The sequence below is a fragment of the Grammomys surdaster genome, unplaced genomic scaffold, assembly GCF_004785775.1.
Source record: "Grammomys surdaster isolate TR1022 unplaced genomic scaffold, NIH_TR_1.0 345, whole genome shotgun sequence".
NCBI classification, from domain to species: domain Eukaryota; kingdom Metazoa; phylum Chordata; class Mammalia; order Rodentia; family Muridae; genus Grammomys; species Grammomys surdaster.
The window spans coordinates 1,846,958-1,868,686 of NW_021604764.1; the positions used below are offsets into that span (position 1 = coordinate 1,846,958).

General features: G+C 41.4%; 1 protein-coding gene across 1 annotated transcript in view; it reads right to left on the reverse strand.

Moving 5' to 3' along the window:
- The window catches only part of Pon2 (paraoxonase 2), a 31,304-nt gene extending 15,315 nt beyond the window's left edge, over positions 1 to 15,989 (reverse strand). The window contains exons 1-2 of the mRNA XM_028779174.1: positions 15,870 to 15,989; positions 7,090 to 7,160 (exon numbers count right to left, since the gene is read on the reverse strand). Of these exons, the coding sequence (XP_028635007.1) occupies positions 7,090 to 7,160; positions 15,870 to 15,943 (145 nt within the window). The 5' untranslated portion in view covers positions 15,944 to 15,989. The remainder of the gene's footprint in view (positions 1 to 7,089; positions 7,161 to 15,869) is intronic.
- Between the last annotated feature and the right edge of the window lie 5,740 nt (positions 15,990 to 21,729).

Genomic DNA, 21,729 nt, shown 5'->3' on the forward strand with positions numbered 1-21,729 from the left:
AGGAGAGAGAGAGAGAGAGAGAGAGAGAGAGAGAGAGAGAGAGAGAGAGAGAGAGAGAATGTGGGTGTGTATGTGGGGGAGGGAGACAGAGAGCACTAGAAAGAAGGAGTCTCCACTCTTGCACAGATTAGTGTCAAGTGCACAACTATTAAAGTTTACCCAAATAGTTCACCTTACCCTTGTGCCTATCATAAAAAGCTGATTTCATGTACATGGGGATGTTGGTCCAGCACACTCATTCCTTGTAATCAAAGACCACTGGATAAGCAACTGCTGTCGATATTTATATCCACGAGTTTTATTAACCATTACAGATTGTGAACATGGCACTCAACAAACTTTCATATGCTGAGTTCTAACCACAGGGCAAAAGCAAACGAGAATGGAAAAAAGCACAATTGTAATTAGAACTAAAAATGTATCCCAAATGTGCCTCTAATCACTCATCTTCTCCGCTCTGTTGGCTGCTGAAGAGCCTCAGAGGCATTAAACACTTCAGGAGAGGGGGCATAGGTGACATATTTCCTCCTTATTTCTAGTTCCAGACAGCAGCTCACACACATCACCACGTAAAGGTCAGAAACACAGACAGACGCCTGTTCAGAATACAAATGCTACGGTGCTTGTTTTCCTCAGAGGCACGCTCCGTCCCAGTGAGCTGTAACAGGAACACGGTTGGCAGTTTGTCCAGTAATGTGTCTGATTGTGCCCTATTGTCTTCTGTGAGACTAAAACTCACAGAAGGTGGTCTTCACAGAGCCAAGGGCTGTTTGATAATATGACAATTATTAACTCGATAGCAAAAGTAGCCAAAGAGTTCAGTGACCCAACCTCCCACTCTTGTCTAACACCCTTCATAGATGTCTCTTGGCACTGGCAAGGCCAGTTCTGAGGCTCTTTTTCATTTTCCTGCCAGGAGGCAGCATAAAGTAAGTTGTTGGATTATTTGCGAGTCCGCAAAACCTATACTTCTAGAAACGGCTTCTTTAAAGATAAAACAGAAATACAGTCAGCCTGGCTTTGGGGCCTGAGTCTGAGAGTTCCTCTTAAATGTCTGGAGGGCAGTAAGAAGGAGAACGCCCATGAGAACCATCCAAGATAGGGAGAAGGAGCTAAGACTAGGAAACTACTAAAACAGCAATGAAGAAGAGGGGACAGAGAAATAAACAGAAAGAATAAGGGACCAGCTTATCTGGCAACTCTTCGGTAGGCCAGATAAATTGCTTTTTCTGGAGTGAACTTTTACCGTTTGGACGTAGGTGGTTACAAACAGGTGGCAGTATCAGTCTTGTCAACTTGATGGTAATTCATTAATGATTACCAAAATTTGAAACATTTCCTAAAGACAACAGTTTCTCTGTTAAGGATCTATTCACTGACATATAAACGCAAGGGCAGTGATGACTGTGGATCTGTCTAAGAGATCCAGCAGCAGAGTGAAGAGAAAACCCGAAGAACAGGAGAACCTGGGCATCTAAGACAAAACCCAAATGAAAAGTGGGCAAATGTCTCAAATAGGCATTTATTGAAAGAAGACATACAAAGAGCCAACAAAAGAGTAGAATCTCTAATTAGTAAGAAAGTACATGCCAAACCTACAGTAAGATATATCTCACCCCTGTTAGAATGCCTCAAATTAAAAGGACCAAATCTCCCCCCGACCCCTGTGTGTGTGTGTGTGTGTGTGTGTGTGTGTGTGTGTGTGTGTGTTGAGTATAAATAGTATAGTTACTGTGGATAAGAGTGTAGAGGTTCATAAAACCGAAACTGTCTGTGATCTAGCAATTCCTCTACTGGGTAGAATTCCAAGTAAATAAAGTCATTAAATAAAGATATACCCGCATGGGTGTGCTTATTGCGGGATCATTTACAGCTACTAAGATGGAGAATCATCAATCAAGGTGTCCACCCATGCTTGACTAGATATAAAAAAAATTGGTAGCCCCCATTAGTACATATATCAGAATAGTATTCTGCTATAAAAGTGTGCAATCTTGTCAACTGTGGGGTCATATACTTGTAATCACAGCAAGGTTGAAGTAGGAAGTTCATGAATTTGAGGACAGGTTGAGGTAAACAAACAAACAAACACAACAACTATAAGACAAACGGGGATAAGAATATTTCAAAAAAAAAGAACTTTCTACAGTACAAAAACAAACATGCAAGGGACAATAGCCTCTCAAAGTAACATGGCTAGAACTAAACAGTATTATATGGTCAGACCAACCAGGCCCAGAAGGATATATGTTCTTAGTCACTTGGTAGTAGTGACCTGTTCTCATTCAGTTGTGGAAGCTAAAAAAAAGTTTGTCACACAGAAATAGAGACTTTAACAGAGGTCACTAAGCTGGGCAGTGGTGGCGCACGCCTTTAATCCCAGCACTTGGGAGGCAGAGGCAGGCGGATTTCTGAGTTCAAGAGTAGCCTGGTCTACAGAGTGAGTTCCAGGACAGCCAGGGCTACACAGAGAAACCCTGTCTCTAAAAACCAAACCAAAAAAACAAAACAAAACAAAACAAAACAAACAAACAAAAACAGAGGTCACTGGATGTTAGGAAGACCAAGGACAGGGAATAACAGGCTGAATAATTCATACCAAAAACTAGTTGGAAGTCGTTCTGATGTTCTATAGCACAGTAGAGTAAGTTCAGTCTATACTTACTAAGCAGGTCCTTTCTGTTATTTTAAATAACAAAATGGGCAAAATTTGAAGATGTTCAATATGTAGTAGTGATAGTATACGACAAGTAGGAAATCTGATTCATTTGATTTAATCATCACAGACTACATATGTGTGTGTGTATGTATAAATTATAATATTGCAGCCCAAGCATAAACATTTACATTCAAAAATTATGAAAGAAAAATAATCTGAAATCTATAGTTGATATAATTGGCAAACAAAGATTTGTTTTTTAGTTCTTAAAAACTCTGACCAAGCAGGAGAAAGTCAGTTATATTACTTTAAGTTTGTTTCATAACTCAGCTTCGCTATGTACATATAGCATATTAAAAATTAATGTGTTTTTAAAACTAAACTATAGGTAGTCAGCTTTAGCTCAAGGATTAAAGAAACAAGTATTTAGCAAAAGTATTGTACTGCACTTTCTTCTGTTAAAAGTATTAATCAGTTTCATGTAAATATTTAAGAACGTGGCATAATTTTGTATTCTCAGGCAACTCTGTAATACCTTTGACATAAAAAGAGTACAGTGGAAATGCTATGCACAATTCTCCTTGAGAATAGGCTGGCAGGTTGACCAGTTATTCATTTTCTCAATTTGTTCTTTAGTTTAATATTTGTTTTATTTGCTTCTCTTCCCCTCTTTCCTTCTCTTTTCCTTTCCTTTGCTCCTTTGTCTTCTCCTTTTTCTTTTTCTCCTTTATCCTCAAACAAACAAATAAACCAAAAAAAAAAAATCCCTCTTCGATAAAGAAGAACCACCTTGTGGCAGCAGTTACATGGTGTTTCGATATGTTTTACCTCTATCATTATTTATTTTGAGATACTTGGGGAAATCTGATGAAAACTATAAAAATGAAGAAGCCCTTTCCTATGTCCTGACAAATACAGGGTGCTATTCTACATCAGATATTCCTTCAGTTTTAAAATATTAGGAATCCAAATCAAAATAAACACCCCAGGCCCTTTTTTGCTTCTGAGGTAGTCTGTGAAAGTCCTCTGTTAATTAATATGATCAAGATGAAATTCCTTTCAGAAAATACTCTGTAATCTGGACAGGAAATTGAATGGTAAGGGGTTATAATTAGCAACCCAATGGGTAAACAAATGTAGCACGTTCTGCAACAGACTACACAACATGCTTACACACTTGTAATAGCAGCATTTTTTGAGGCAGAAGCAAAATGACTGCGAAGAGTCAGGGTCAGCCTGAACTCCAATGAGCTCCTGCTTAGCATAGCCTACATAATAAGTCCTCTCTAATAATGAAATAGACTTTCTCCTTTTTGTTTATTTTCTCTCATATATCACATCCTGATTGCAGTTTTCCATCACCCCCCCACCACTCATTACTGAATTTTACACCTCAGATGGTTAAAATTATAAACTCTGCATTTTATACACATAATTCTTAACAATTTCCGACTGCAGTTTCCCTTCCTCTCTCTTCCCATCCATTACTGAATTTTACACTTCAGGTGGTCAAAATGATAAACTCTGTATTTTATACACATAATTTTTTTTAAAAAAATCAAAGAAATAAAAAAGCCTTACAATATGTCAAATGTACATTAAAAGGGGACTTAATAACTAATTTATTGAAAATAAAAACATTAAGGACAACTAGCTGTTTGAGGCCAGCATGGTTTATATAGTGATTTGAGGTTAGCCAGGGTTACATAGTCGGACTCTGTCTCAAACAACAAATAAACAAAATAACATCAAGGAAAGAAACCCTGAGGTAGGACCAAGGTGACGATAGCTCAGTGGAAAAGTACTTGTCTTGGAAACCTAAAGACCCAAGTTTGACCCTGGCTAGGCAAATGAGAGATCCTGTCTCAAAACAAAACAAAACAAAAAAAAATTAAAGTGGATAGCACCTAAGAAACACTATAGGTAGTCCTATAGTCCCCACATCCATACACACATGAATGCTGCCCCAAAATGACCCTGCACACGCATGCAGCTTTGAACACATGTACCTGTGGGTGTGTGTGCGTGTACACAGGCACATGTACACACCTAAGAGATAGATATGCATGTTGACACATACATAGAGCTGCTCACACCATTCAGGAATAGAGAGGATAAGGCAGGAAGAACACAACTCATTTAAATGCTATTGGTGACAACAGCCGTGTATGTATTTGCCTGAGTATTCACTAAGTATATCAGGGGAAAGGAAACAGTGTTATCTCTAGAGTTATTTCTGTGAAAGAATGAAGTTTGGTGAAGAATGTGTTATTTGCCACTGTAGATTGCATTGACCATATAATTTCAAATGAACTTTTCACAGATAATAGTGTTAAAATGTGTTAAAAAAAAAAAAGGAAGGTAATTATCTGGATATAAGTGGACAAAGCATAGTATTAAGTAAAACTAGAAATATTCAAAATGTTTTTAACAGTGTCACTGGCTATAAGGGGCAGGACACTTCTGTGTAGTACAGATTTTAGAAATCCAACAGTCTCACCCATGGCCAATACTGTCGTATAAAGGCTGGAAGGGTCATAATATTACTTACTTCCATATTACATCTCTTAAAGTATTCTAAAGAAAGAGCTCAAGAGTTTTAAAGGTTAAAAACACTCACTCCAATTACAAAGTTAATATCAGTAACTAAGAAGGCCAAGCTTTGGTCATGTTCATGCTACCTTGTTTAGTAGTAGGACCAGAACAGGAAACAGGGTGTTCTGACATCTGACTATCTCTAATTACTCCATGAGCTGCCTTTAAGAAAAGCCAGCTTATCTATCACCCACTGAGAAGTTAATAATAATTACTAAGAATCAACTAAGTTCTGGGGACTTTGGTAGATGGCAAAGGTAAAAACCAACAAGGCTGGGACTCTGCCCTGAAGGAAACCGGAGAGAGAGGGGGTAGGGAGGCCACGAACTTTGTGCAGACAAAAGCTGCTCTTGAGTGTTTTGTTTTTGCTTTGTTTTTTGTTTGGTTGGTTTTGGTTTGTTGTTGTTGTTGTTGTTGTTATCACATCTGTATTTAACTTTTAAATTGGAATGCGGTTGGGCACTATATTTCCAGGGCACTATATTTCCATTCACAAGCCTTGCTGAGTTACAAGACTTAGGGAAGGTTAGGGTTTTGTTCTCAGTACTTTGGAAAACAAGCCACATGGGGAATTCCTCTTGTCAAGTTGTATTAGCACGTGTTCTTAATTCTAAGACTAGTACATGCAGAATTAACCACAGGGAATGAAAAAAATTCGAGATGAAAACTTAAGCCATCTTAATTTGGTCTACTAAAGAATTCAGCTAAACACTTCGGACCACAAAGTTAACAGTAGGTTACATTACATCTTGTCCTAACCAACCTCTTGAATCAAATCTACAGAATCACATGTAAAAATTTTATCTTCCCCTTAGTGTTCATGCCACACGGATGTTTTAAATGTTAACAAAAATAAGCAAAAATCCTGGGAAATACGCTGCTGCTAAGACTCAGGCACTTGGTGTATTCTACAGAGTCAAGAGGGCAGGGCCCACCCTGGTTATTTGCTCTCCCCTTTGTGTTCACAGCTGAGAAAATTAAATAAGAAGAGTTGGTTGTTGCTGCTTCTGCTGTTTTGAATGAGAATGGCTTCCATAAGCTTGTATGTTTGAAGGCTTGGTCTCCAGTTAGAGAAACTGGTTGGGAAAGACTAGGAGATATAGCTTTGTTGAAGTGGGTGGTTTTTTTTTTGTTTGTTTGTTTGTTTGTTTTGGATGAGGTGGGTCATTGGGGGTGGGGTGGGCTTTGAAGTTTCAAAAGCAGGCCTAGTCTTTCTGCCTGAAAACTGTGGGCCAGAAATGAGATCTCAGTTATTGTAGCAGCAACATGCCCTTCTGCCTGCTTCTGTGCTTCTAGCTGTGATGCATGGATTAACTCACCGAAACTGTAAGCAAGCCCCAGTTAAATAATTTCTCTTACAGGTTGCCTTGGTCATGGTGTCTCTCAGCATCAGAAGAGTGACTAATACACTACAGCTGTTATAGTTTCCAATAAATTGTAGTAATGATCAATTTTACATAAGGGATAAGACCAAATGTTGGTGGCAGGATGGTCAATGATAGCAATACCATTCCTGCTTATGTAGACTATACCTTCCTTCCAAAGTCCAACCTTTGGGGACATGGACTGCAGGGGCCATGTAAAGTTTCAATTATGCAACACAACTCACAGAAATTCCTAAGGGAACCAAAAAAAAATCAAACAAGAAATATATGCACAGTTAATCAGCCTAAGAAAGAAGAAATACAGGAAAATTGAGATCAAAAGGAATGGGTGAGAGAGGTACCTATTGATCAAATGAACTGTATTAATAATTAATGGATGACAGTAAAAACATATACAGCACCACCAGTGGGCACCAGAAGGGACCAGGGACAGCATCTTCTCATACATACCGATTCCTTTAATGAGGTGGCAGTTTGGAAGGTCTACAGATTCTACTTCTCTGGAGGCTTTAAGTCGACTTCTGTTGGAAAACAAAAGAAAACTATTTGTGTATGTGTTCCCTGACAACTGGGCTGCAGGGAATGTTACACTTCCCACAGAGGTTCCCACAACCCACACAGTTAAGAGTCAAAACAGCAGTTTGGTGTGTGCTCCTCTCTGTTCCAGTCTCTGCCTTCCACATCCTGAGAAAGAGGAAGCCTACAGGCTTAATCAAATAGAAGGATGCCTGGGCCTAGATAAGCCAGCACCTATGGGTCCATGCCAACTACACATTGTGGGTGTTCGTAGCATATGTAAATTTACAAATAAAGTCTTAAAAGTTATTATCATTGTATGTGTGGATAATGTGTATGTTGGGAGGGTACCAGCAGGTCTTAGAATATGTGTGGGGTCAGAGGACAATATTGTAGATTTAGTTCTCTCCTTCCACCCTTTACATGGGTTCTGAAGCTAGAATTCACTGTGTCAAGCTTGTATAGTGAGCGCTGGACCCTCTGAGCCATCTTTCTAGTGCCAAAATAAAAATAATAAAATCAAATAGTATTGTATTACTTGAAAGTTAGCCATAAAGCAAATAAACAGTATACGAGTGTGTGAATGCAGTAAAAAATACAGTAAATAAATGAAAGTTTTAAAACTAATGGAATAGAATATAATAAATCTTAGTCCCACGTGTCCCTAGAGCAACTTAAGAGGCAAACTACAATGAGAAGTATAAATAATTGAAGCAGCTGTAGCAAGAACAGTACGGACACAAACAGTGCCAGTGCTTAGAGATCAAAAGGAAGGAATAGTAAAAATATCTATAATGGTAATATATAATATTACTTAAATATTACTATATATATTATCTATATACTACTCTAATAGTAAAAATGTCTTTTTGGCACAGGGCTAAGTTGGCTACTGTTTAATCCGATATACCCTTAGTGAACTGGGTACCATTCAATTCTTCAACTAACCTCATGAACGAGGTACCATCAGACCCATCTCACATACAATAAAACCAGCCCAGAGAGATAGGAGCAAGTTTCCTTGCAACTTTTTTCCAGGCAGCCTTTACTCTTCTTATGGTACATTTCTCCTATAGGAGTGAAGAGACCTGGGTTCTTGGGTTATCAGTAGCATAGCCGTGATCTCTGGCATGTCAGGGGTTCTCTGTAGGTCTCGGCCTTTCTCACAGATTCAGTAAGGATCAACCTAGAAAATCTCCAGATTCCACTGACATGTGTGGCTCCAGAAATATGCAGATCCATCTAGTCAATGAGCATCTTGTGTTGATCTGGATGCTGATTTTATACAACATGCTTATACTGTACAAAACTCGGGATGATAACAGCTGGACAACCATTAAGTCGATAAACTATGTGATTAAATGCAATCTGTTTCAGATAACAGGCTCAGATGCACCTGAACAGCCTAGTGTGAGCCATTTGCTTCAGACTGAACTTGGATTACTAAAGAGGGTCTTCTTCAGCTAGGTTATTTGCACTGGGCCATCATTATAGATGCGGTCTTCCTACTATTAATACTGTAGAGCTATGTTACCAAAACCTGAGTGTGACCTTTAGTTGATCAAATAATTTTCACCTGACTCTCCATTACTATAAAAGGAAAAGGAGATTTACTTAAATCCTCTGTGACTCAATTATCCACAGGAGTTAACCGCTAGCTGTTTGCCCTGGAAGGCCTCTCTGACTCTGAGAGCTAGTCAGTTTCTGTAGACCCCAGATGTGTTGGCATCCAGAACCAACATCATTCCAACACTGTCCAACCTTCTTCTATTGTCTTCCTACTGCAGAGGTAAAGAATCCCTGACTTTTTTTGGATTTAGGTGTACTCATAGGAATTAAGTTTTGAAAAACTTGTGCTCCTAATGGGAAAAGTCCCAAAAGAGAGTCAGCTGCCACCCCCTTCCTCCTCCACAACTGGAACACATACACGATGCTTGGCACATCAGCAGCCATTCTGCACTCTTGAGAAAGAAAAAGATGAAGATATAAAGTCAAGAGTGAAGGGTTAAGTCACACAAATATACAAATAATCTAGTTGCCTGTTTCCCATGTGTTTCTTTCAAAACAGAAAAGTCAAGGGTACAGGACAAACAGAGTTTTCAATTGCTTTGAGCTATCTGGCTACAAACCATAGACTCTTAGCTGACAGTCATTAAATGGAAACCACTCTTTTTCATTGTGGAGACAGCAGTCCTCACCCAGACTGGATCCAGACAGAGGGTTGTTAGCTCTCATTTTACCTGGTGACAGGTAGCAGTTAAGACACACACATACACACACACACACACACACACACACACACACACACACACACGAAAAAAAAGACACACAACACAATGGCTGAATAAAGGGAGCCCTGCAACCACCAGCCAGTCTTTCCTCTTCCCCGGGTCTCAATGCCTATGAGTTTAAAAAAAGTAGACAGTTCTTTATCTTTAGTGTACACATGTATATAAAGGGGGGCCTTTATCTTCCACACTCAGACTTAGAAAGCTCTTTGGAATTCACCCCCACGGCCCCTGGAATGCTTACACTAGGTAACTGAAATTTGTGCTTAGGCATGCAAACCTGGGGAATTTGGCCCAACCACAGAGAATCCAGGAAGCTGTGTGGGAACTGGGCCATCGTGGACTGAAAACTAAAGCACTGGCTTAGAGCGCAGATGCAGTGCTAAGGAGTTCCCTGTTGGGCTCACCAGCTAAATCTCTCCAGAAGTCAATTATTTACATGTGAATTAGAGAAAGGAAGCTATTTGCCTAAGAGTGAAGGCAGGAAAGTAAAAGAGCATTCTCGCCAAGTGCCAATAAATGTAGCTTTGGGGTTGAGGATATAGATCAGCAGGTGGAGGGCTTGCCTAGTGCACACAAAACCCCGACTTCAGTCTCTAACTCCACATAAACTAGGTGTGACTCCAAAAGTTTGTAATCTTAGGAATACAAAGGAAATTTGAGGCCAGACTGCTCTATGTGAGACCCCGTCCTTTTTCTTTTAATGTTTGTTTATTGCTTAATATAAAGATGTTCTACACTTATTTAATGTATGTGTGTGCCTATATGGTGTTTGTGGGTGGGCAGATATATGTATATGCATGTGTACATGGATATATGTAGGCCAGAGGTCAATCTCAGTAGTCTACATCAGTAGTTGGCCACAGGATTTTTGGAAAGAGGATCTTCCACTGAACTCGGAACTCACTGATGGGCTAAACTGTCTGGCCCATGCGCTTCACGGATTTACCTGTCTCCATTCCTTCCTCCCACTCCATGCTGGGTTTATAGGTGAACAGTCTTTTGGGTGGCTTTCCTGTGGGTGCAGGGGAATCTGAATTTAAGTCCACATTCTTGCCTCGTGGCTGACTGAGCCATCTCCATGAGCCAAGAAGTTCCAGATTTTGAACAAAATGATCAGCACATCATTGTTCCGCAATAAATTCGAAGGGGAGTGGATGGTCAAAACAACTAAAAAGGCTGGCCCTTCTGAAGTGATCTGAAGAAAACCACCATTTCCCATGAGAGCTGTGAGAAAAGGTGTCAGGCATCAGCCGCTGAGATGGCACAGTGTACAGGAGTACACTCCATCGCAATGATCTGAGTCTTATTTCTAGAACCGTAGGTAGGTAGAGAGAATTGACTCCTAGAAGTTAGTTGTCCTCTAACCACATGTACATACACTTATATACAAACATGCACACACACCCTCATGCACACCTGCACACCTGCACACCACGCACGCACGCACGCACTAATTACAACAATAAAGTATTTTAAAGTTCTGAAGGCACAAGCTTCAAGCAAATTGTTGAGACTTGAGTCTTGGGGTTCCTGCCCACACTTTGTTCTCTAGCGTACCCAAGTCTCATGACTCGTCCAAGTCTGTCTTTTCGACAGACAGCAACTAGCTTGGGAGTGCTGGCCTACTTCTACTTTCTCCTCTATTGCCCAAGAAGGGAGGGGTAGGAAGGGTGGGTACAGAGCAGCATCCTCCCGGGGAAACTTAGCCAGCTACAGCTCAGTGGGATAAACGACAACTTCAGTGACATTTATCCATTGGGGACAAACTTAACTAAAATATATAGCCACTGTTTATCTAAAACTCAAGTCAAAATTTAAGTGGGCATCCTGGGAGAGAGAAACAGCTTGACAGCAAACATCCTATCTTTAATGATTGAATAAACAGAGAGAAGGTACCGGTTAGAGCAAAAAGAGCGCACAACCCAGCCGCCCTTCCTCCCTGCTCTTAAAGCCTTTCCTGCAGGGATCTCGGAGCCTGTTGCTTTTTGAGGGTCTGAGAGAAGGTTGCATGTTTTCATGTCACCACACTGCAGACAGGAGAGTCAGGCTATGCTCCAGCCATTCGGTCACCGTACGCAATACACAGTGCTCAGTTAAAGCTACCTTTAGTGGAATGATGTCTCAAACTACATGCTTATTCTACAATGTGTTACATCTATGTCATGCTAAAGAATGGCGTGGGCTGCTGAGATATCTCAGTGGGTAAAGTGCTCCCTGCACAGACACAGGGACCTGAGTTTCATCCTTAGCACCCGTATGAAAGTCGGATACAGTGGACCAGGTCTGAAACCCCTCTACTGGGAAGGCAGAGACAGGAGGATTCCTGGAGTCTAGCTGAATCCGTGAGCTCCTAGCTCAATGAGAGATCCTGTTTTAAACCCTAAGGCAGAAAACAATTGAGGAAGACACTCAATGTTCACTTTTGGCCTCCATTCAAACACACACACACACACACACACATATACACATACACACATACACACATAAACACATACAAATGCATACATGTACAAACATACACATAGTATATACACACGCAAAATGATTCTCTGTTCATCTGAAATTAAAACTTAACTGGAAAAACCTGATTGATTTTTGGGCAGGCTGGGGTGGGGGTGGGGGTAATCCAACTACGTAACATTTCCCCCCACACTCTTATATCATCCTGTTCAGAGCTTCAATTTGCCAATGACGTCATCAAGTCACCAGCTCCAAAGTCACTGTTCATTAGAAATTTATCTTAGCCAGAGTCTTATAAAAAAAAAGTTTGTACCAACTTGTAAATTATCTATCCCCTGCATTCAGTTTGTCCATGCTCGTGTGCATGTGTGTCTGTGAGCGAGTGTGTGTATGTGTGTGTGTGTGTAGTATCTATGTGTGTGGATGTGTACACTCATGGGCATACACACAGAAATCAGATGATGACAGTGTACCTTCCTCTATTGCTCTCTACCGTCTCACCTAGGGACAGTCTGGCCTCACAGGCACGCATGGCCATGTGTGATTTTTACATGTGTCCCTTAGGTTCAGACTTAGGTCCTCATACTTGTACCGCAAGCCCTCTTACTAGCCATCTCTCCAGCCACATCTGTGATAGCTATATTTCCTTTTTCTTAATTTGTAACTATGCTTGTCAATCAAAGGGACTTCAACTTTGGACCTTCACGTGAGTAAGGAAAGGGGGGATAGTTGACTATTGATTGAGAAAAATTCAGTTGACAGAAACACTGATGTTTTGACCATTGGTGATAATTAAAGGAGTCCAGGAATTTTCATGTCATGTTTTTACTACTGAAAGCTGAGCGGACTGCACAGAATCACCTAAGTGCTAAGGCCCTAAAGAGTGGAGGAAACACCACCATCAGACTACATCAAACCAGACAGCTTCTGTCAAAAGAAACAAGCTACCAACATATTTAAGAAACGCCCCACAGAATGGGAGGATGCATTCAAGAGATAATTGCTAACAGTCAGAACATGTCAGAAACTTGCATTAGCTCACACATAGCTCATTAGCAAAACAAGGCAAAGCAAATAAACAAAAGCCCAACAACCCAGTTTCCAAATAAGCAAAAGCCCTGAGTGGACACTTCTTGGCAAAAGCTAAATGATGGCCAATGTGCTTATGAAGAAATAACCTACATCCCTGATAATCAGGGAAATGCAAATAAAACTTTCCAAGAGATACTGTCTCACTCTAGTTAGAATGACTGCTGCCAAAAAGAGATAAAGCAACAGTGAGCTCATCTCTTCACTGGAGCTTGGACCCATGCTCCCACTTACTCTGTACCACTGAGCCACACACCCTGTTCAGAAAGAGATCCTTTACTTTCTGTGGGTGTAAAGCACTATGACGTTGTGAAACAGATATAGAGATGCCTTAACACTTGTTAAAGTATAAGTATTGTACATGACCAGCAATCCCAGGGCTGGCTATAGATCTAAAGGGAGAGAAGTCAGTGCTGAAGAGACACTTGCATCCAGGTAGTTTCTCAGCACTATACATAGCAGCTCCTAAACGGGAACTGCTGGAGTGCCCTCCCATCAACAGACAAATGGGAAAAGACAATGTAGGGGAGTTACACAACAGATACAGTGAGAGGAAGGGTTTGTAGAGGCGTGGCGTTGTAGGTATGTAATTTTAGAACTCAGGAGATGGAGACAAGAAGATTTTCATCACACAGATACTAGACTGGGCTAGACCAGACTGGGCTAGACAAAGACAGACCCTGTCGTAAAGACCCAGGAAGGAAGGAAAGAATGAGGGAGGGAGGGGGGAAGAAGGGAGGGAGGAAAGGAAGGAAAGGAAGAAGGGAAGGAAAGGAAGAAAAGAAAGGAAGCAAGAAAGAAAAATAGGAAAATGCACCGATATGTGTGAAAATTACTTACAGAAGTTGAATATAACAGTGGTTACTCAAGGATTAGGCTGAGCCAGCGATGGCAGTGAGATTGCCCAAAGGGTACAATGGTATGATTAGGCGACAGGCAGTGCGGTGACTGTAGCTAAGAGTAGTGTATGCTTCAAGCCAAGAAGAAAGAGTTCTTAATATACTCATCTCAAAGAAAAAGCAAGTGTTTGCGGTGACTGTTATGCTAATCATTACAGCTCTCATTATATATAAACATTAACACTGTAGCCCGTAAGTATGTGTGTTTATTATATATAGATTAAAAACAAACCACGGCCCAAACCCATCCAATGCATTCCAATGCATTCTACTGGAGCAGAAGCACTTACCTGCCGTGCCAATGAAGTCACATTGCCATTCCATGCCACAGGCACAGACCTTCCTCCTCACTCCAGTGCTCCCATCCAGCCCACGGCCTTATCTCCAAATGAAGCCACAGCTATGGACACTGGAATTACCTAGCAAGCCGTGCCATCCCTGTGGTTTGTCTCTCATTCTCGGGGATGCAGTCTGGGTCTCCTTTATCATTCGCAAACTGCTTTCCCTGTGTCTAGTCCAGCAGTTCTCAATGCTTATGATGCATACTGTACACGAGAATTACCAAGAGAGGGGTGGGCTTCGTGTTTTGATTTAAGTCTGGTGCTGGGGCTGGAAACCAAAGCTTCGTGTATGCTGGGAAAGTTCTCTATCCCTGAGCTACACTGCACATCATGAGAGAAAGAAAGAAAGAAAGAAAGAAAGAAAGAAAGAAAGAGGAAGGGAGGGGAGGGGAGGGGAAGGGAGGGGAGGGGAGGGGAAGGGAGGAAATCCAATGTGTCATGATGGTGTGTACCTGTAATAGCAGAAGTCAGGAGACCAAATATCCTGAGTTTTGAGACCAAACTGAGCTTCAAAACGGAGGATACACAGTGAGACTTTGTCTCAAAACCAAGAATTAATTTAAAACTTATAAAAGCACCCCAAACCCAAGGCCCAGGCTCCACCAGGACCAACTGAATTAGAATATTTCATATGATGCCACTTGGACATCAGGACTCAAGGAGATCCTCGTATCCAGTCTACGTTGCTCTGCCCTTTGGGCTTATTTGTACAATGCAACACTCAGATCAGCTTGCTGCTGAACAACCAAAGAACGCCAACGCTTCCCTTTTGCCTATCAGAGAGAGGCCCAACTTGCAGCGCCAAGCACACCCTTCAGACTTGCCCGGACTTCCTCATCTGAGTACATGTTGTCTTCGAGAATACCTACAGAAGACCTGTCTTTTCTCTTTAACCCTATAAGGGGTTTCATTTTCCTGTCTTGGATAGCTAGTTCCAATATTTCTCTCCTCTCTCGTATCAGGAAGGACTCTGTTTAGGGTTTGCAATTCTGTACAGGAGCCTGGGGCAGAGGTGTACCTACTACCTAGTAGGCACTCAACTCTTCTGGAAAGCTTTTGCAAGAAGCTTATAAAGTTTGAAATAGTAACTTGAAAGCATCATGTCTACCCAGAACGAACAATCGCTTGCTCTGCTTCTGGAGCTCTGGTCAATAAATAAGGAAGTGATGTAAGAACAGTAGCTGTCTCTCTCAAGTGTCTTTGATCTCCAGCGCCAAGACTGAAACCCTGAAGTTTCCCCAACTATTACGCTGGGGAGGGATGGGTTCTGGTTGAGCAGAACAGCACCAGTGACCTGAAATAAAGCTGTATAATTAGAGCGTCCACGCATGAGTAATGGTTTTGTTTTCAAATTAAAGCACTGGGTTTGCCCTTGGGAAATTTGCAAAGCTCTCACTTGTCAGCCTAGGCAGAGGAACCACGCCACCAGCAAAGGCTGGAAAACTTTTCACAAAGTGTCTAGGTCTTAGTGGAAATGGGCTGGGCCAGCTAAATGGAGCACCAGTAGCGATCCGAAGTTCTTCCCTCCATCCGGTCCCCCGAACTAAACAAGCTCTCTCTCCATTGACCCCCCACAATCAGCTCGGCCATCTCAGCCTAGGGACCCACGACCCGGGACCCTCAGCAGCACCTACCTGAGCGCCAGGAACCGCTCGCCCAGCAGCGCCAGCCCGATACCCAGCAAACTCAGAGCCACCAGCCGGCCCATGGCGCGGGACCGGCCCGCCGTCTGGCTCCGGCCTGACCGGGCTGCACCGGACGCTGGGCCAGCTCCCCGCCCCGAGCGCAGAGCCGCGCCCGATCCCCGCCCCGAGCGCCGGTTCTGCAGCCCAGGCTCCGCCCGGCGCCGCGGCCTCAGAGCACATCCGCACATGCCCGCGTGGGAACCCAACTGAACTTGACTCCTTTCACAAACACCCCGCCAAACCTCCAAACCTCGCGCAGCTGCACCTGCTCCGCTCCCTGAAAACTTTAGGGTGGCCTCTGCGGAGTCCTCTTGATTAAGTTTGGGATTGCTTTCTGTTGTTTTGGTCTTGTGTTTGAGGATATTTTCCCCTCTGTTGGTGTTTAGTTTTGGTTTTGAGAAGCTAGGAAACAAACCCAGGACTTTGTTCATATTAGACAAATACTGAGCCACATCTACAGCCATAGAATAGTTGTTTTGTTGTTGAATGTGTGTGTAAAACATTTCTATATTAAAATGTAAAATATATTAAATATTAATTATTAAATAACATAGAAAGTATATTAAATATATGAAATCTATTAAAATTATACTTTTTCATTTTTTTATTGTTTTGAAGACAAGGTCTCATTTGGTCCAGGCTGGTAGTGAACTCCTGACCTGTCTACTGCCATATGGCAAATGCTTGAGCCACTTAGGGCCCTGCCTAGGGTAATATGTTTTAGTTTAGTTCTTTATTTCATGTGCATGGATGTTTTGCTTACATGTATGTATATGTGCCACATCCATGCCTGGTATCCATAGAGGTCAGAATAGGGTGCCTACTACTCCAGGAAGCAGGATCAGTGTTCTCAGTGCTGAGCCATCTCTCTAGTTCATACATTTTAAATATTCCTTTCCTTTTTGTCTTCTTTTAGTTGAGGAAGAAAGAAAGGTTCTGTACAGGTCTTATATTAAAAAGTTAGAGTTGGAATTACATCCTTTCATATTAAGATTTATATTACACTAAAACACTGAACTCACTGGAATACCAATCAACCTTCTTTTCATTCTCCCTTTTAATTTTAATACTTATTTATATGCACTCATAAAAAATATAAAGAGGGAGGGCACTTGTTGAGATTGTGACAGCTTCTGAGCGTAACTTGAAGTCAGTTCCTAGTTGTTCCCAGTGCTTAATTCCCACCTGCAATATGTCGGCAGAAGTTACAGGCAGTTCTTAAGGAACATTCTTTGACAGTATTTTGTTATTGCAGCCCGAGATGACCTTGGATTTGGGGCTTTCTTTCTTTCCCCTCGTGAGGATTACCAGCAGATGCTGGCACATCAGGCCAGACTTCTGTTTTGTAACCAACCATTAAGGAAAAACAGATGCCAGTTTGTACCTGGCCCCTCACCAAAGGGAAAAGAAAAAGATCTTCCTGCTCCACACATCTGTGACCAGCCCTGAGGGACTCTGGGATGTATCCAGTGGCCGATGGAGAGCTAAACAACTGTCCTTTCGAAGTCACTGAAGATGGACCTTTTATGCACTTTCCATTACAGATAACTTTGGAAAGTAATGTTTGCCAGTGCACACTATTAGGTGGGTAGGATTGCCAAAGAAACCCAGTGTTCTGAACTGTGATTATTGAAGGATTTTAAAAGTGAGTTTGTGCCACAGAAATACAGTAATGCCACAGCCCTTATCTTGGCATGGGAGTCGCCCTCCCCCCTTAATGGCATCCCTGGGTTAGGTGTGATCTTAGCATAGCAAATCAGAAAGATCTAGAAGCATTCTTTCAAAGGAAGACAAAGGGCCAGGGTTGGTGGCAGACTGTGATATTAGGTTCAAAACTAAGTCTGAGCTAGATAAAAGATGGAGGGGAAAAATTCAAACAAGTTTAAACATGTTATGTAAAGACACTTGTAACAATTGTAGCGACAACTATTGCTTCTTTTGGTAACAAAAATTTTTAGTGGTTTCTTACCTTCATACATGAAAGAAATGCAAAATTTCCTTTGAAATCAGTGGGTTTTTTCCCTTCATCCAAAATTATCAACAGCTCTGAACTTACTTACTTACTTACTTACTTATTTACTTGTGTTTTTCCTCCATTTCCAAGTATCCTGCCTCTAAAATATATCCTCAAATCCTTCTAAATCATCCATGCGCCTCTAAGTGAAGAAGTCTAACTTGGGATGCAGCTTATGACTGACTGGATAGACAGGTATTGAATTTTACCATCTGTGCCATGAATCACCAGGGAGAGGAACCTCACATACAATCAGTATTTAGGAAGGTGTGCTGTTATTCCCAAAGTACCTGGTTTAAGTTTGAGAGTTTGCTCTAGGATTCCTGGTTAGTCTGAGAGGTATATAGAAGTATACCTCATCTATTGTACCTCGGGTACTGTGGGGCAAGAACCAGGTAAAGCACCTAAAGTGAAGTAACAGATAGGAAGTTTTTTTAAAATTCTGTGCTATTCTTAAGGTCTAGGGAGACACCAATAAGTAGATCGTTACAGTAATTCTCACCAAGCCCAGACTTGCCCTAACAGTGTTTCCCGACAACAGCTGGGAAACAAAAATCCACTGGCTGACTTCAGTCAACATGGAGCCTGCTGGTGACTCGCTGCTCAGTGGACATCGTTCTGGAGTTCAGCACACCCGTCAGAGGATCTGAGGGAAGTCATGCTTTGCTTATTTAGTTTGAAAGAGTGTGTTTTTTTAGTATTATGTCTTTGCGCACCCACGTGTGCAGGTGTTCATGGAGGCTGGAAGAGAACACTGGCTCTCCTTGAGTGGAGTTAGCCGTCCAACCTGTATGCTGGGAGCACTCCCAGGTCTCTGAAAAGAGCCACAAGGGCTCTTAAGCAATGAACCACTCCAGCCCAGCCCTGCTTTGATTCTACTAACACAGCCAGTTAGGTATACACCATTCTGTACTCCTCACGTGACGGGGCAGTTCACCACACTTTCTGAATGTTGCAAGGTGAAGCAGTTTCTCTCGAAGAACTTATAATTATACACAACCATTGGGCTATCTGGCACCATCTTTTTCTAAGAGATATATAATTTTTTGACATCAAAAACTCAGCTATTCTACCGCAAAAATACTAGATTAATTATTGAGTTTCTTGAATAACTTAGCTATCTGTCAGATAGTTGGGACATACAGGACAATGTCAAGGCTTTAATCCCGTTTTGTGTGGTTTCTGACTACGGAATAACTGAGTTACTCAGTACAAATCCAACTTGTTTCAGAACCTGCTTGTTGTATATGGATGCTGTATTTCCCACAGTGTTTCTCAGCGGGGTGACTGGTTTGTAATTAGGAAATTGCTGTTCTTAAACAAAATTTCAAAAAAAGATATAATGACACCTTTTAATCAAAGCTCCTCAGCTTTGTGTTGGGAAGGACAGGGTTTTTTTCGTTGCCTTTGTAAAACACAATGAAAATAAATTACAGGGGATTAAAGTAAAATTTCAAGGATCTAAAACACAAGCCTATATCTTTCACCCAATACAACAGACATAAAATTATTTTGTCCCATCTCAGTCTCAACCCCCAAACACCCAGTCTTCATTTTCTATGCTTATCTCCCTGTGGATCACAAACAAGAAAGAAAACAAGTAATGCCATTGCAAGCAGAAGCATAAAGACGGACACATCATATTTTAAAATATTTATAACCAAGAAATTACAGGCATACAGTTACTGTCCAGGGTTCTGGGTCACAATCATTTTCCTTGCTAGTTAAAAAATTTCCTTGCTAGTTAAAAAAAGGAAGGAAAAGTGTTGAACACAACAGGTAGTGTCAGAGAAAGTCTCAAACACAGAAGCCTAATCAGCTGATGGGGAAAGGCTTATTTAGGGTAAGGACACACATGCACATACACACATACACATATATGCACACACATGCACATAGATACATACACATATATGCACACACATGCATACATACACACATATACACAAACACAAACATGCACACACATATACACATGTGCACACACACATGCACACACATACATATGCACACACACATGCACACACATATATACACAATACACACATATACACACATACACACATGCATATACATACACACAGCAAGGCACACAAGAGCAAAAGCCTCTACAAAGTTGAACTTCAGACCCCAAAACCTTGTCTCTCCTTGACGGTTTGGAGTCTTGAAGGTTTGTGAGGTGTCTTTCTCCCCTCCAATAAAGATAGGCCCATAACTTTGGAATAAACATGCTGTGATCTGACCTTGAACTTGTCAGACCAGTCCATAGGCAGGGATCTTACAGGCAGAAGAAAACGCCCACTAGACCTTTAGGCTTCTGTCTCTCATCAGGGGTGTGAGGAAGGTATCTGGAAGTTTGCCATCTTTATTATCCATTTGTGACCCTTCTCTCTACCTGACTGCCTTCTAGTCCCTTAATACTAGGATGAAAAATAAACTTGTTAATAGAAGTCAAAAACATCCATAAACCTAAGATACAACGTAATATGCTAGTCATGAAATAATTACTAAAAATAGTTATCCTTGGTGAGGCATGGCCCAGCTATGCATCTCAAGTTTTAAATGAATGTTTTCAGTTGGCTCAATACAGCTTTATGATATATATGCAGAATTAACATAATTAAATTAATTTAGAAATTTGAAAGTCAGTCTTTAAAGTTTTTGAGAACTTGAAGCTTAGGCCAGAAAGTAAATCTGTCTCCTGAGACTTGCCTATTTCTACATGTCTGTCTTTAGCTTTTCTCTTTCCAGCATTTTCAACTCCTCAAACTCCCAAACACCATCTGAGGTAAGCTTCATACTCTTGTGTTGAAGGAGGAAAATATAGGTTTGTTTTGATGTGTTTTAGGGCACACAGTTTCTATTGTTCAGAGCTATGCTGTCCATGGCCTTTCCTGACCAAAAATATGGACACCGCCTTTCAAAGTCATTAACGAAGACTCAGTGACGAGCCAGCTCACATAACAGCTCCAGGAGTTATTTACTGAGCACTTCCAATTTAATTTACAACCTCATTTAGCTAGATATTATTTCTGTATCTCATTTTTAATGATAGAAATGAGGCCCAAGATTAAGAATCATGACCAGGGTTATACATCAGGAAAGTGATGGATCCAATCCAAGTGTCTTAGTCAAGGTTAGAATGTTTGTGATGGAACACCATGGTCAAAAGCAACTGGGGAAGGAAAGGGTTTACTTGGTTCCTACATTGCTGTTGATCACAGGAGGAATGCTCTGCCTGCCTGCCTTCTTATAGAACCCAGGAGTGCCAGCCCAGGTGTAGCCTCACACAATGGGGCAGGATCTCCTCCATCAGTCACGAAGAAAATGTCTGACAGGGTTGCCTACAGCCTAGTCCTACAGCATTTCCTCAGTTGAGGCTCTCTCCTCTCTGATGACTCTGGTTTGTTTCAGGTTGATGTAAAACTAGCCAGCAGGCTAAGGAAATACTTTTCAGACTCTTGCTCACCCATGTTAGATTTTTTTGCTATCTGTGATAAAAAGCAGAGAAAAATGAGCAAGGAATGAAAGCTGTAGATTGAAGTCTCTCTTGTGTCAACATAGCGTGAAAGGACATAGGATTCCTGCATACTCCTCTGCCTATGTTGCTATTTATTAGGTTCTGTGACTCCAAGCAGACATTCCCTGTTATTGGCGGGAGGGGTGATGATGGAAAAGAGGGAGGGAAAGACAGGGAGAGACATACAGAGAGATAAACAGAGAGATAGACAGAGGTAGAGAGAGATATATACAGAGAGATAGACGCAGAGAGACAAAGATTGACAAAAAGAGAGA